General features: G+C 34.1%; 1 protein-coding gene across 8 annotated transcripts in view; it reads left to right on the forward strand.

Annotated features, from left to right (window-relative positions):
* Positions 1-16,652, forward strand: part of Dmd (dystrophin) — a 2,621,826-nt gene that overhangs the window by 1,222,607 nt on the left and 1,382,567 nt on the right. For all 8 annotated transcript variants that reach the window (XM_029534042.1, XM_029534043.1, XM_029534037.1 and 5 more), the window contains exon 13: positions 6,974-7,093. In XM_029534042.1, the coding sequence (XP_029389902.1) occupies positions 6,974-7,093 (120 nt within the window). The remainder of the gene's footprint in view (positions 1-6,973; positions 7,094-16,652) is intronic.

The raw sequence follows: 16,652 nt of genomic DNA on the forward strand, positions 1-16,652 counted from the left end.
TTTTTGACAAGGGCAAAATAATTTGACAACTGAAACAGGCAATAAAAAATATGTGTAGCTGCAGAAAGGAACTCATAAAAATGGACAAGGAATATTTCTATGAAGTAACTTACATAGATCTATATCTTTTTCATTGTCTTATGTTTTCTTCTCTGTCCTCATCACACTACAATTCCTCCATTGATATTTGCTGTAGAATACCCTTTTCAAAGTAATATTATATTAACATAAATACATAGAATTTAAAGTAAAAGGAATAGGTGTCATTTTCATGCACTTAACATGATAATATATTTGTAGTACATAATGTCCTTGATGATTTTTGCAATAATAATAATATTCATGTTCTTATATATTCCAGATTATGTTCTCCTAACATCTGAAGACATAGGTTGTTTCTAGAAATTAAAACATAATTGAATCATAGTTTATTGGTGTTTTCTATTATGTCAGAACACTGAGAATATTTAGTATTTAAAAGGTATAAAATATGATGAACAAAGGTATCAGGAATAGGTAAATATACTCAGTGTGTCTATTTCAATTGCTTTTAGTTTATCAATAGTAAAATTATATGCACGTATTCCATAATAAAACATCCATGCCTTTATCACTTCCTCGTACCACTAAACACTGTGATGGTCGATTCTGGTGTATTAGCACATTTAACTCCAATACTAAACTTGTACTACATAGATTTTTATTAAGGGATTACACAAAGTAACGTCACCAGAAACTGGTAGACTCCAATTTTCTTTTTATGTTGCAGTATTTTGCGGGCTACATTTGAATTAATGAATTATAGAGATTTCCCTGCCCATGCTTCAGATGTTTCAGAGTGACACATTCACAAAGACTCCTGTTTTTAACCTCACCTTCTGCTTTCAAACCAAGAAACTTCCCTGCTTTTCTCAAGTTTCATTCAATTGTGACTCTATCTGTGACCCTGTAGTTTAGATACCATATAGAGAGGCAGATCAGAGACTTAGTGGTGCTCTAGTAGGATTGTGGATTTGAACTAGGAAGAGACAGAGCTTGAGTAGAAAGAGGCCTGTGAACTTAGAGTGACACTTGGTGGAAAAGTATGCTGGAGGTAGATGTTCACAGAATACTCAGAATGAAAATGTTTGAAGCAATGATAAGTTTATATCCATTCAGTATGTCTTTCTATGAATTAGAGCAAAAGCGAGGAGTGAAGCAACAAGACAAGAGGAAATAGGTCATACTTATAGTTGCATTACTATCAAGAAAGGGAATAAGAAATAGATTGATTTAACTGAGATCAATGCTACTGTTATATTTAATATGTATGGATACATAAATCCATTGATTATAGGGGAGAACAAATGGCAAGGAAATTAAGAACTGCCATTCTGTAATTATGATTTTTACCTTATGACATGTCTGTTGCTATGATAATTTTCAGCAATAAACTAAATCATTGGATCTGTTAACTTAAAACAATATTTTCCTTTAAATAATATTTCATTCATTTATCAAAACTTCATAAATTCATATGATACACTCTGATAATATTCATTTAAACACTGTCTCCTTCCAACTCCACCTAGTGTCCCCATTACAGCATCTACTTCTCAACTTCACGTCTCTTCCCCCTGTCTTTCTTACAAATACTCACTGGAGTCCAATTAATGCTTTCCATACAACATTCCCAAGTATGTTGGGCCATCCACCGGAGCACCTTCAACCTACTAGTGGCTATATGCTCAATGGAAATTGGCTCTACCTCCTTCATCAGCCATAAATTAAAAGTAGTTTCTCCTCTAAGAGTTGAATTTCAAGGGTGCCTTCCCTAGCCATGCAGAAATTTTGACTAGCTTGCTCAGTTCTTGTGCAAGTAAACACAGTAGCTGTGAGTTACTGTGATTATATATATGCCACGTCAGTATTTCCTAGCTCTCTTCCCCATCTGCTGGCTCTTACATTCTTTCTGCACTCCCACCTCCTGGCAAGATGTTCTCTGGGCCTTGGATGATGGCTGATAGAAGGAGATGATTCATCCACAGCTGAGCACTCATAGATACTTATGCAGTACTCTTTCACCAGTTATGAGTCTTTGAATTACTTTTGTTAATCTTGTATAAATAATGTGCAAATGTAATGGTTATTTTAGGAGCCTGGGTTATGGATAAGCAGAAAAGAGCTCTTACCTATCACAAAAAAAAAAAAAAAAAAAAAACCCAGAATTCATATCTCAGCACTTAAGTTACTCAAAAATTCCTGAAACTCTGGTTACAAGGGATCCATTCCGCCTTTTGGTCTCTCTGTGTATGTTACACACACACACACACACACACACACACACACACACACGAATACTCACACCAATGCACACATGAGCTCACACACCAAAACACCCCTACCCTCAAAGTAATGCAAATGTTCATACAAATTGTGAAAGGAAATAATTTTTAAGATTTTAAGGATTTAAATCAATTATATACTTTTCAGACTCTAAAATTGCTGTTATTTCATAAATGTTTAGAATTACATTTATGGGATAAGGAGTGGTACATTGCATTGGATAAGGGTAAGTGGAGGAGTTAGGTAAATACTGTGTTCTTGTAGCATTATTTTACAGCTTTCTCTTGGATATGTCTAAATATGGGGGTAAGAAATATGTGGCTGTTAGTACTTAGACACCTCATGTAATATTTTAGACAAAATGCTAATCAATTATACCTTAGTCTGTGATAAGAACTATCCTAGATGACTAAATATTCTTTTTCACTAGTTAGAAACCTGAAGCTTAGTAGTGAGGGATACAGTGATCAAACCTAGGACAATTGTTAAATGGTGTTCTCATAAATGCATTATCATTTTAAGTTAATTTTCTACATACTACATCATATTTATTGATAATTTAAATCAAACACAAAGATAACAATTTTTTATCAAAAATATTTTTCTTAATAATAATAGAACTCACTTTCAGTTCTTGAAAATCAGTGCTTGTGTGGTTTTTCAAAGTTTCTTGTTGAAGTTGTCTTTTAGTAGTCTTCTTCTAAAAGAAGATATCTTTTTGATGCCAAACCCCACTTAGCAGAAACAAAGATATTCCCTCTAAGTATTTAGCCTATGTAGAGAATTAAGGACCAAAATACAGCTTTTCAAGGAGAATCTGCTAGGGTTGTGAGTCCAAGTTCCTTGAATGTGTGCTATGTCCAAATGAACCAGTGTACAATTCTTGAACAAGCAAGACACACACTTTGTTTTAGTTTATATTACATTTGCATTTCTGTATGGGTTGCTCTTTACATCTAAGTGCAAATACAAAATTTCTCTCTGCCTATAAACTTCATTCTGTTCATTATCCAATCATTGTCTCATATCCAAATAGAATTAGTAAGATAGCATGAGTCTAGACGAAACACTGAATTTACTTTTAGTAATTGTTGTTCCCAAGGTGCTTGACCTGGTGAGACCAAGAAAGTTTGCCCATTGTTGACATTTTAAAAAAGTAGAGAAAAATCAGGCTCCTATTTTAAAATTAGGATCCAATACTAAGAGGTTAAAATATTCTGAAGCCATTTAATTAAAGCAGTATTTAGAAGAAAGACAATTAGCCACAAATGTATAACAAACTGTACTTTTTCAAATCTAAGGGGTTTTAATGTATCTCAATGTTGCCCTTTTCTCTTGTCATAAGAAAGAGGATTGCTATTTGACATTAGAGAACAAATATCACTGACATTTGTATCTTATAATGGTATAGAAATTTAATTAGGTGCATGACAGATTTTTTTAAAATCTGGCCAATGTGACAAAAAGTCAATATGTACAATATCAACAAATAGATCATAAGATAGCTAACACCTGGACATGTGAATTACACATTTTTATAACGAAAACCACTTTTATTATGAAATAAAATAATATCATTTTTGATTCGAAGATACAGGCTTTGAATAGTTAAATAATCTTGGGTCATATCTGTATTTGGAAATAACTTGGCTCATATTTTATGCTCAATGAGCAAAATAACAGTAAAATCTCTATTGCATAAATATGTGTATGAGATATTTAAATCTATACCAAGTCAATGTTTAATTAAAATAAAATTTTAATTAAAATATTTTAACAAAGATTAATAGTTTTGAAAATACAAAACACCAAAGAAGAAGACAGGCATTTTATTTTACTTCTTTTTTTCTTTTCTTTTATTGGATATTTTCTTTTCTTACATTTCAAATGTTATCTCATTTCTTGGTTTCCACTCTGAAAACCCCCTATCCCATCTCCCCTCCCTCCTGCTCATCACCCATTCCTGCTTCTCTGTCCTGGCATTCCCCTACACTGAGGCATCAAGCTTTCACATGATCAAGTGGTCTCCTCCCATTGATGCCCAACAAGGCCATCCTCTGTTACATATGCGGCTAGAGCAATGGGTCCCTCCATGTGTTCTCCTTGGTTGGTTGTTTAGTCCCTGGGAACTCTGGTTTGTTGATACTTTGTTCTTCCTATGGGGTTGCAAACCCCCATGATCAGAGCTCTCATTCACCAATACATAGAATAATAATCCCACAATTTGTGTAGTAACAATTTGCTACTTACAAAAAATAAAATAAAATAAAATAAACAAAACAAAACAAAAACAAAAAAACCCCATAGCTTTCAAAAGTACACCACAGACAATGGATATTTTATAGTCTTTTGGTTTTATTTTATAATATGAGAAAACAATACTGTGATAATAACTCTTAATTATTTGGGATGTCAAAAGTTCAGAATAAGGAAGTTTACAACAGTTTCTCTTTTGTAACTACGAAGTTTATTCAGAAAAATTTCTTAACATTATCAATTTGAGCCAGATCAATCATAATATTAAAAATCATAGAAAATAAGAAAAGCTATGGAATATGATATTAAATCATATGTCTAGGGCAATCCAGTGCTGTATGATCTGTTAGGCAATGTGGAGAGCCATTCCCATGTTTCTTCAAATTCCTCTGTCAATTCAAATCAAAGTGGGAGCACTCTTTTCATTTAAAAGTTATCAAGTCACTATTAATTTCAGTAATACCTTACATTAATACTTTTCAAAGTAAGAAATCTTTGTCATTGATTAAAATGCCAAAACAAAATATCTAATTTTAGGACAAATACACAATGAGAAATCAGTTTAATTCAAGGAAAATCAAAACTATATTTATCACATATATATTATAAAAATTTGTTTGGGGGAACTAAGTATTTCATAAATAAAACAATGATTTCCACATATATCTTTACCCTTGTATTAGAGCAGTTTGTGTAATTCATGTGTAATATAGTATTCGGTCTGGCATTTCCTAGTATGATTTACTTTTGAATACATCATTATATATTTATATATACTTTCTTGTGGTGATACAAAAAATAATTTTCTGAAGTTATAGAAGCCAGTTAATGACATTCTGACCACTTAATAATTGTCTTAATTGTTCTAAAATTCCATGGCAGAGAAACTGAAAAATCTTTGCTTATATAACTCAATGAAAGAGGCAGGGAGGGGATTATTCCACATAACTTTCAAGGACTACTTTGAATTAATGATTCCATTTTCAGCCTCATGGCAGAAAATGTTCTATTAACCAGAGCAAGCTCTAGAATGTCAAAGGCATGATAGGCATTATAGAAGCCACACGCAAAATAGGTATATTCCTTCACATGAAAATGAAGCATGAAAATGTGGAGAGAATTAAAAAGGAATGATCTTACAGTAATTTCCAAGTGAGAATTGAAAATTGAAAGTCCTAGGAATAAAGTGTTCATGCATTTGAAGCTGTGATTCATCACTTATACTAAGTTCCTTAATATTTTAATAACTAAGAAATGGAGTGATAGGGCCCAGGCATTATTATTTTGTATGCACAGGCAGTAGGAATTGAGAAAATTAATACCATGTCTCCAAACCATCTGTCCATTTTTGTGTTATATTAAAAAAATGATTTGAGAAGCAAACTAGTTATCTAGAAGATTGAAAGACCTGTTCTTTTTTTCTAGATCATTTTTATTAGATATTTTCTTCATTTACATTTCAAATGCTATCCCCAAAATCCCTATACCCTCCCCCTGCCCTGATCCCCAAACCACCTACTCCTGCTTCCTGGCACTGGCATTCCCCTGTACTGGCACATATGATCTTTGCAATACCAAGGACCTCTCCTCCCATTGATGGTTGACTAGACCATCCTTTGCTACATGTGCAACTGAGACAAAAATCCTAATAGTGTACTATATTGAGGTTTGGAGGGACTGCAGTTACAGAGAACAATGTTTTGGCTAGGAAGCAGGAATGGGTGGATCGGTGAGCAGGGGAAAGTGGGAGAGAATAGAGGAATATAGGGGAAACTAGGAAAGGGGATAACATTTAAAATATAAATAAAGAAAATATTTAATAAAACATGCAATAAGAAACTGATAGACATAAGTAAGCAAAAATTAGATCTAGAGAAAATAGTTAAGGAAATATCAAATAAGATGCTATAAAAACTGAATATTGAATTTGACAACCTTTTCAAGAAATGCTTCCATGTGATAGTGGGCAGTGAAGGTCAGGCTAACTAAGAAGAAAGAATCATTGTATCAGTTATTTTCTAATGAAGATGCTCATATTAAATAGAACATTCATGCTGTTGGGTCAAGAATGATTACTTTCTTTCTATGCTAATGGGGAATTTTCGTAAAGAAAAAATACTGACAATGCCAGAGGTAGAGATAATTAAAATAAAGTCCTTGAAAAGGTACAGAGTATGTGAGAAGTACACTTTAAATGTACTCCTCACAATGTATGACCCACCATTGTACTTGCGGTTCAAATGAAATAGAACAAAAATAATTCACTGAGTAAACGAAGAAAAAATGGTTTGAAATCAGGCTAGTTTAATGAATTACTCATATGTGGGAGAAATAATTCACACACGTGGGGAGAGATGTTTTTAGTATTTACCTTTGGACTATTTTCTTTCAGGTGCTTCAAGAAGATCTAGAGCAGGAACAGGTCAGGGTCAACTCGCTCACTCACATGGTAGTAGTGGTTGATGAATCTAGCGGTGATCATGCAACAGCTGCTTTGGAAGAACAACTTAAGGTCAGATTTTATTTTATTTTAATTTTGAAGCAACTGAATACATGTTTTACAACATTTAATTTCCAATATGAAAATGTATCTAGAAAATTCAGAATGTAATTTAATTAAGATAGTTAAAAGTAGTGTATTTATGTGTACAAATGTAACTCATCTGCCACTTGTACAGTCTAACTTTCATTATGTTGTGCCGCTTGCTTTTTTGTCCTTGGCTTTGAGAAAATCCACAAATTCAGATCTAATTTTTTGATATACATGCATTAGAAAGCTGTCTAAATAATAATATTTATGTATGCTTCAAAGCCATAATCAGTGTGGGCAAAAACTAACTTAAAATGTATAAAATTCTGTTAAATGGTATAAAAAAAAATTGAGTACTTTGCTGTATACATTCCCTTATTCTCTCATCATTGTGCTCTTGCATACATTGGATGTTTCAAGCATGGAAGCTGATTAGAGTAGATATTCTGCCGTTCAAATGTCTGTAATTCTAGCACTAAGGTGGTAGAGACAAAAGGATCAGGAATTCAAGGACAGCCTTAGTTTCCCAATGTCTTTGAATACCAGCTTGGGCTAAATGAGAACCTATCTAAAATACAAAACCAACAACAAACAGGGCTGGAGGGAAGGCTCTGATATTTTTGCAGTTACTGCTTTTGCAGAAGACCGGGGCTTGATTCTGAGCATCCACATGGCAAGTCACAACTATTTGTATATAGATAAGAGGGCTTTGATGCTTCTTCTTAATTAAGGAGTCTCCTTCATACACAGGGTACACAGAAATACACTCAGGTACATACATATAAACATAAAATAAAAATAAATACTAAAAAGTCAGACAAAATGATTATGTGGATATTTTAAAGTTCTGTTTTATATGTACAAGCACAAGTATCTACAAGTATACATACACATAAGGTGGGTGTCTTCCTCAACCACTCTAGACATTGGTTTTCAAGATATGCTTTCTATCAACTGGAAACTTATCAATTTTGCCATAATGACTGGCCATCTGTCCCTAGTGATCCTTTTGTCCCCATCCTCTAACCCTAGGTGCTTGCATTATATGTATATATCACAGGTCCTTCGATTTTACATCAGTGCTTGGAGATCAAATCCTGGTCCTCTTAGTTGGGAGGGCATGGAGTATTCTACTGACTTAGCTATCTTTCTAGTCTTCTGCTTATAAGGTTCATTACACCCAAGAAAGGCTGGTCCCTCCGTTGTGACACATAGACTCCACAAATCAAATATGTCAAAGGAACCCTGGTTAAGGTAGTTCTTAACAATCTATCTAAACTAACTGATAACACAGTTCCTTAAAGCCTTATCTTTGTTTTGTTGTTTGCTGTGTAACTGATGTTTTTTTCATTCCAGTGAAATGACATGCTCTCGGGTTCCTGCTTTAGAATGCCAGTTCACAACAATGCTATATCATTTTCTGTTATTATGTTACAAAAGAGTAAAAGAAAATTAACAGACTGAACACTTTTATAACAAAGCCTATGTACTATAACCTATGTTAATTACTTAAATCCCAATAAAATTGCTGAGATCTGAAAATTCTTGTTATAGTGTATGGTAATATATCATGAGATGCAAAGTAAATGTTGTCATGTACAACTACATACTACAGACACACTAAACTACTAAATAGGATAGAACTCCACTCTTCTGATATGAAAATGACTAATTTGGGGGAGGCAAAAATCTAATACTCAACCTTTCCCATACTTTTTCATAAAATGTTTTAAAGGGCTATGGAACAGAAATCTTTCTACGTGGTGACTGGTTTAAAAAATACACCATATCAAAGGTCAAGAAGTGGGAGTGGGTGGGTAGGGGAGCAGGGTGGGGGGAAGGTATAGGGAACTTTCAGGATAGCATTTGAAATGTAAATGAAGAAAATTCCTAATAAAAAAAATTGGAAAAGTTAAAAAAATACACCATAACATTTTCTAAGACTAAGACTATTTCCAGACACTAGAAATACATTGGCTTCAGTTGACCTAGCACAAATTCCCTTGCAATATAGTTATTTAGGGCGATACTTTGGAGACAGAAGCATCTTGAGAAACAATCCATAGAACTGATAGATAATGACTAGGATACATTCCATATAAGGAAAATGGGGAGTCCTGAGACTAAGGTTTAAGATGCTCTTGTTGAAAGCTATTTTTCTGAGGCTGGGGAGATGAACCAGAGTTTAAAACAAATTTCTGCTCAGATATGTATATGGGAGTTTTGATGCTAGCATCCACATAATGAATGCCTATAACCCCAGTACCGATACTGAGGGCAACTGAGACAAGAAAATCACTGGAGATTGCTGCCTTCAAGGCAAGTGTGGGAGTCCTACTTGGTGTGGCAGACTGCCTGATGGTAGTAGGTAAAAGAGAAAAGTACACCATTCTTTAGTCTGGGTCCATGTGTTTATATGTACATACACTCACACAGATGCATACACAAACACACATGCATGTAATGAGAAAAAGAAAGTAATTTGCTATTATTATTTTATTTTCATTTTTAATTTCATTAGTAGAGAAATAACTACCAAAATAGATGTGCATGTATTATGTATCTTTAACTTGTGGAAGCAAAAGGTATACCTTATTACATGTGATTGACTTTCCATTAAGTAACTGTTGACTACTATCTTACAGAATCCTATTTAAAGTCCTCTTCTGCCAGCTTCCTTTGTCATAGCTTAGTAAAAGGTTGGAAGTGGATGTCAGACTGATGCAGGTCAAAAGACTGATGATCTCTGGTCTTCTAACTAGGCTGTGGGAGTTAGGGTGTGGACTGACCATAAAGGTTCTACAGAGGTCACCAAGATATTAGCCACCTCTGCTTCACTTGTAAAGTGCATGTGACATGTCCCATAAGGATATATTATATCAACTCATAAATAGTTCTCAATATAAATATATAGGGAGGAAGAATTTGGGATAAACATTAGAGTGTGGGGTAACTACATGATACATATAGCACAGATGATATCAGTTTATTAACCACATCCATTTTCAACCTTCTAGGTGGAAAATAGGCTATATATCTCTTCCTTTGAAAAGACAACCCTATAAGCTTAATATTCCTGGTTTCCCTAGTACTTATCTCTGAGCATAAGGACATAAAATAGGGGAGAGATAATTCTTTAAGATGTTAAAGCCTATAGAATTAAGAAACAAGTATTATTTGTAACAATATAAATGAAAAATCTTGAAGATTCTTTCTTATTTCTATTATTTGTAAGTAAGAGGCACATTGAAAGCTAAGTGTTCATTTAAATCATGATACCAGAAATACAGAAACTTAATTGTCCATGAACAGTAATTGTCATTATGACATTGCGTGCTTAATGGTTTGCAAGAGTGTTGTACACTTCGTAGAAAATGTAAGTCTGCTTTAAAATATGAGAAAACCAAAGCATAATGAAGCTAAGTTTAAGATCATGTAGCTTGAAAATCAGAGAGCTAAAGTTTGTAACTAGATAAGCATAACACTTTCATTTGGGCATACTCTTTCAATTTCATAGAATAAAATTTCTGTTTGACCTTAAGAAAATTTTGTAGTTTTCACAGTTCTGGATCACCCATCAGCAAAAAGGATAAGAAATCCATTTATCACAGCCAGTCATTTTCTCAACTGAAATCATTAAAGCACATGTAATAACTATATCTAATATATAGATAGATAATAGCTAGATCCTGCACAATACAACACACACACAAATATAGCACCTGTATATGATCGAAAGTATTCAAATTTTATGCATATTTTTCTCTACTGGGCCAGTATTTCTTCAAAGGAAAACCACTGTCTATGTATGGATGTTTGGGGCACTTGAGGTGTGGTTTGATGTACATGAGAAACTATAGATAAAATTTAATATTTTTCAAATTTAAATACAAATATTATACCTTACTTTGTTGTTTAAAACATGTTTTGGATAGTCTAGATATCTAGCAGTATTTTTTTAGTTAATATTTTATGAAGTAATAATACATTTCAAATCATTCTCATAAAAACTGAACATATAAATAAGTTTTATAAGTAGAAATTACATATTAGATTTCAAACAATTTCAATTACTTGTTGTAATTTATTTTAATATTAGTATACTGTCTATTCTTGGAGAAAAACCAGTTTTTAGCTTTGTTTGTTTATTTGTTTTGTTTTTAGCTTTTTAAGGCTCACTTCAATCTTGAGTTTATGAATTTTTACATGAGCCATAAACTGCCATGCTCAATTTATTAACTGAACTGAAATATAATAATAATAATAATAATAATAATAATAATAACAATACTTACTATATAAAGTCACAGTTGAAATATAACCAAATATATTGTGACAATAATAATTTAGTTGATACCAGTCCCAAATTAAATGCATTCTAAAGGGAACTGTTGAATTTTGTCTTCAGGAAACAACCTTTAGACAATGAGATTACCCTCCCCCCACCTTCGAATGCTCAGAAAACTACATATATAGCAAAGACTTGAAAGATTTCATAAAGATAATATACCTGTGTTTCCATACCCAGAATGTCTTCACAATGCTTAATTTGCTATAAAACTTAAGTTTATATACATCCTACCTCAAAGGTAATATCTACTTGGCCAAAAATTCTTCTGGTTACTTTTGCTATGTGGTGCAATTAAGATAAATAAAGTTTCCTGGAAAATAAATCTTCATAATTGAATATTTTTACACATTTTAAATATTAATCTATGTTTTATAATAGTAGTCATTGAGTTTCATTGCTGAATATTATCAATTTATATAAATATATTTAAATATTATTATTGACTATCCAAAAACATGGTTTGATTGCAATTAAAAATTAGGACACTATTATAGACATACATTTTAAATATTATTATGTGAGGATATGTATGCATTTATATTAGGTTTATGCATTTATATTAGGTTTATATATGCCATTGAAATTTTGGACAGTTGAACATGGCCCTTAAGTTAGTCTTCTAGATATATCTGCAAGATAGCTCTTTCATTGGGGACCTTATGCTCAATACAGTGGATGACTGTGAGCATCCACTTCTGTATTTGTCAGGCACTGGCAGAGCCTCACAGGAGACAGCTATATCAGGCTCCTGTCAGCAAGTACTTGTTGGCATTCACAATAGTGTCTGGTTTTTGTGGTTGTTTATGGGATGGATCCCCAGGTGGGGAAGTCTCTGGGTGGTCATTCCTTTAGTATCTGCTTCACACTTTGTCTCTGTAACTCCTCCCATGGGTATTTTGTTCCTCCTTCTAAGAAGGATTAAAGTATCTACACTTTGGTCTTCCTTCTTCTTGAGTTTCATGTGTTTTGCAAATTGTATTTTGGGTATTCTTAGCTTCTGGGCTGATATCCACCTATCAGTGAATACATATCATGTCTGTTCTTTTGTGATTAGGTTACCTCACTCAGGAGGATATCCTCTAGATCCATCCATTTGTCTAAGAATTCCATAAATTCATTGTTTTTAATAGCTGAATAATACTCCATTGTGTAAATATACCATGTTTTCTGTATCCATTCTTCTGTTGAGGGACATTTGTGTTCTTTCAAGCTTCCGGCTATTATAAATAAGACTGCTATGAACATAGTGCAGTATTTGTCCTTATTACATGTTGGAGCATCTTCTGGGTATATCCACAAGAGTGGTATAGCTGGGTCCTCAGGTAGTACTATGTCCAGTTTTCTGAGGACTGCCAAACTGATTTCCAGAGTAGTACCAGCTTGCAATCCTACCAGCAATGGAGGAGTGTTCCTCTTTCTCCACAGCCTTCCTGGCATCTGCTGTCACCTGAGTTTTTGATCTTAGACATTCTGACTAGTGTGAGGTGGAATCTCAGGGTTGTTTTTATTTGCATTTCTGTGATGAATAAGGATGTTGAACATTTTTTAGGTACTTCTCAGCCATTCAGTATTCCTCAGTTAAAAATTCTTTGTTTAGCTCTGTATCACATTTTTTAATAGGATTATTTGTTTCTCTGGAGTCTAACTTCTTAAGTTCTTTGACCTCCACATATGTGATGTGGCATACATGCCCACTTGAGGAAGCATTGAAGGAGATGAAGGTGTTTGTAGCCCCATAGGAGTAGCAACAATATGAACCAACCAGTACCCCCAGAGCTCCAAGGGACTAAACTACCAACCAAGAGTACACATGGTGGGAATCATGGCTCCAGCTGCATATGGAAGAGAGGATGGCCTAGTTGGACATCAATGGGAGGAGAGGCCCTTGGTCCTGTGAAGGCTCCATGCTGTCACTATACCAATACCATGCAGTTTTTACCACAATTGCTCTGTAATACAGCTTAAGGTCAGGGATGTTGATTCTTTTATGTGTTGAGAATAGTTTTCACAATCCTGGATTTTTTGTTATTCCAAATGAATATGGAAATTGCTCTTTCTAACTCAGTGAATAATTAAGTTCAAATTTTGATGAGGATTGCATTGAATCTGTAGATTGCTTTTGCCCAGATGGGCATTTTTACTATATTAATCCTGCCAATCCATGAGCATGGGTGATCTTTCTGTATTCTGAGATCTTCTTCATTTTTTTTTCTCTTCAGAGACTTGAAGTTCTTGTCATGCTGATCTTTCATTTGCTTAGTAAGAGTCACACCAAGATATTTTTTATTATTTGTGACTATTATGAAGGATGTTGTTTCCCTAATTTCTTTCTCAGCCTGTTTATCCTTTGTGTAGAGGAAGGCCACTGATTTGTTTGAATTAATTTTATATCCAGCTACTTGCTGAAGTTATTTATCAGGTTTAGGAGTTCTCCAGTGGAATTTTTGTGGTCATTCAAGTATACTATCTTATCATCTGCAAATAGTGATATTTTGACTTCTTTCTTTCTAATTTGTATCACTTTGATTTTCTTTTGTGTTCTAATTGCTCTGCTTAGGACTTCAAACACTATATTGACTAGGTAGTGAGAGATTGGGCAGTCTTGTCTAGTCCTTGGTGGAACCGCTTCAAGTTTCTCTCGATTTAATTTGATGTTGGCTACTGATTTGCTGTATATTGCTTTTACTATGTTTAGGGATGTGCCTTGAATTCTTGACCTTTCCAAGACTTTTATCATGAAGGGGTGTTGGATTTTGTCAAATGCTTTCTCAGTATCTAATCAGATGATTTTTTTTTCCTTTGAGTTTCTTTATATAGTGGATTATGTTGATGAATTCCTTATGTTGAACCTTCTCTGCATCCCTGGGATGAAGCCTGCTTGATCACGATGGAATATCCTTTTAATATGTTCTTAGATCTGATTTGTGAGAATTGTATCAAGTATTTCTGCATCAATATTCATAAGGGAAATTGGTTTGAAGTTCTCTTTCTTTGTTTGGTCTTTGTGTGCTTTAGGTATCAGAGTAATTGTAGGCTAATAGAACAAATTGGATAGAGTACTTTCTGTTTCTATTTTGTAGAATAGCTTGAGTATTGATATTAGGTATTCTTTGAAGGTGTGATAGAAATCTGCACTAAACCCATTTGGTCCTGGGCTTTTTTTTGTTTGGAGACTATTAATGACTATTTTTATATGCTTAGGGGATATGGGACTGTATAGTTCATTTATCTAATCCTGATGTAACTTTGGTTTCTGGTATCTGTCTAGAAAATTGTCCATTTCATCCAGGTTTTCCAGTTTTGTTGAGTATAGGCTTTTGTTGTAGGCTCTGATGATGTTTTGGATTTCCTCAGATTCTGTTGTTATGTCTCCCTTTTCATTTCTGATTTTGTTAATTAGGATACTATCTCTGTGCCCTCTAGTTAATCTGGCTAAGGGTTTATCTATCTTGTTGAATATCTCAAAGAACCAGCTCCTAGTTTGGTTGATTATTTGTATAGTTCTTTTTGTATCTACTTGGTTGATTTCAGCCCTGAGTTTGATTATTTCCTGCCCTCTACTCCTCTTGAGTAAATTTGCTTCTTTTGGTTCTAGAGCTTTCAGGTGTGCTGTCAAGCTGCTAGTGTATGCTTTCTCCTGTTTCTTTTTGGTGGCACTCAGAGCTATGAATTTTTCTCTTAAGACTGCTTTCAATGTGTCCCATAAATTTGGGTATGTTGTGGCTTTATTTTCATTAATCTCCAAAGTGTCTTTAATTTCCTTATTTCTTCCTTGACCAAGTTATCTTTGAGTAGTGAGTTGTTCAGCTTCCATGTATATGTGGGCTTTCTATTATTTATNTTGTATTGAGGATCAACCTTATTCTGTGGTGATCTCATAGAGTGCATGGGATTATTTCAATATTTTTGTATCTGTTAAGACCTTTTTTGTAACTGATTATATGGTCAGTTTTGGAGAAGGTACCATGAGGTGTTGAGGAGGCATATTATTTTGTTTTAGGATAAAATGTTCTGTAGATATCTGTTAAATTCATTTGTGTCATAATTTCTGTTAGTTTCACTGTGTCTCTGTTCATTTTCTGTTTCCAGGATCTGTCCACTGATGAGAAAAGGGTGTTGAAGTCTCCCAGTATTATTATGTATGGTGCAATGTGTGCTTTGAGCTTTAGTAAAGTTTCTTTTATGAATGCGTATGCCCTTGCATTTGGAGCATAGATGTTCAGAATTGAGAGTACATCTTGGTAGATTTTACCTTTGATGAGTATGAAGTGTCCCTCATTATCTTTTTTGATATCTTTAGGTTGAAATTTGATTTTATTCAATATTAGAATGTCTAATATTGTTTCTTAGTACTATATAGCAAGTCAGGTTTAGGGAGAGAAAGAGAGTGCCAGTGACTTGGAAGATCAGGTTATACTAGTGTTTATTCATAAACAAAAATAAGACAAATAGAAAGTGAAATGGGATCTCATTCATTCATGCTCTCACTTCACTCACCTCCAGTCTGGCATATGTCATAGCCTGGCTCTGGTGGCTGTGTAGGCAAGACCTGCAACTTTTCCTGTTGTGTTTTGGATCTCTGCTGGAGGTTTTGTTCAGAATTGGGGTGACTGGAATCAGAGGGCTGGCTCCAGGGATGGGGGATGAGCCAGTCTCAACTTGAAGAGTTGGGAATCAGGGCCAATTGCAGTTGCTAGACCAGGGTTTTTAAGTCTCTTTCAGCTCAAGCATTCAGAATTCCTTTATCTAACATTGGGCCTTATCACCTTCATTCATACCCTCCAAGCTTGGGTTCCATGGTAACAATTAAGCCAATAAAACTTGAGGTGTTCACTTAGTCGGGGCATTTACCTTATCACATTTCACACATTTCACACACACACACACACACACACACACACACACACACACACACACTTTCACACACACACACATACTCTGGCCTGGGTTACATTTGTCATTTCTTTTATGCTGCTTACATTTATTCCTTAAAGACCATTTACTTAGAAAATTGTTTTCCAGGCTTTTACTCTGAGATAATATTTGTATATGTCACTGAGGTGGGTTTCCAGTGTGCAGCAAAATTTTGGGTCCCGTTTTCTTTTCTTCTTCTTCTTCTTCTTCTTCTTCTTCTTCTTCTTCTTCTTCTTCTTCTTCTTCTTCTTCTTCTTCTTCTTCTTCTTCTTCTTC

Source organism: Mus pahari, chromosome X (assembly GCF_900095145.1).
Source record: "Mus pahari chromosome X, PAHARI_EIJ_v1.1, whole genome shotgun sequence".
Taxonomy (NCBI): domain Eukaryota; kingdom Metazoa; phylum Chordata; class Mammalia; order Rodentia; family Muridae; genus Mus; species Mus pahari.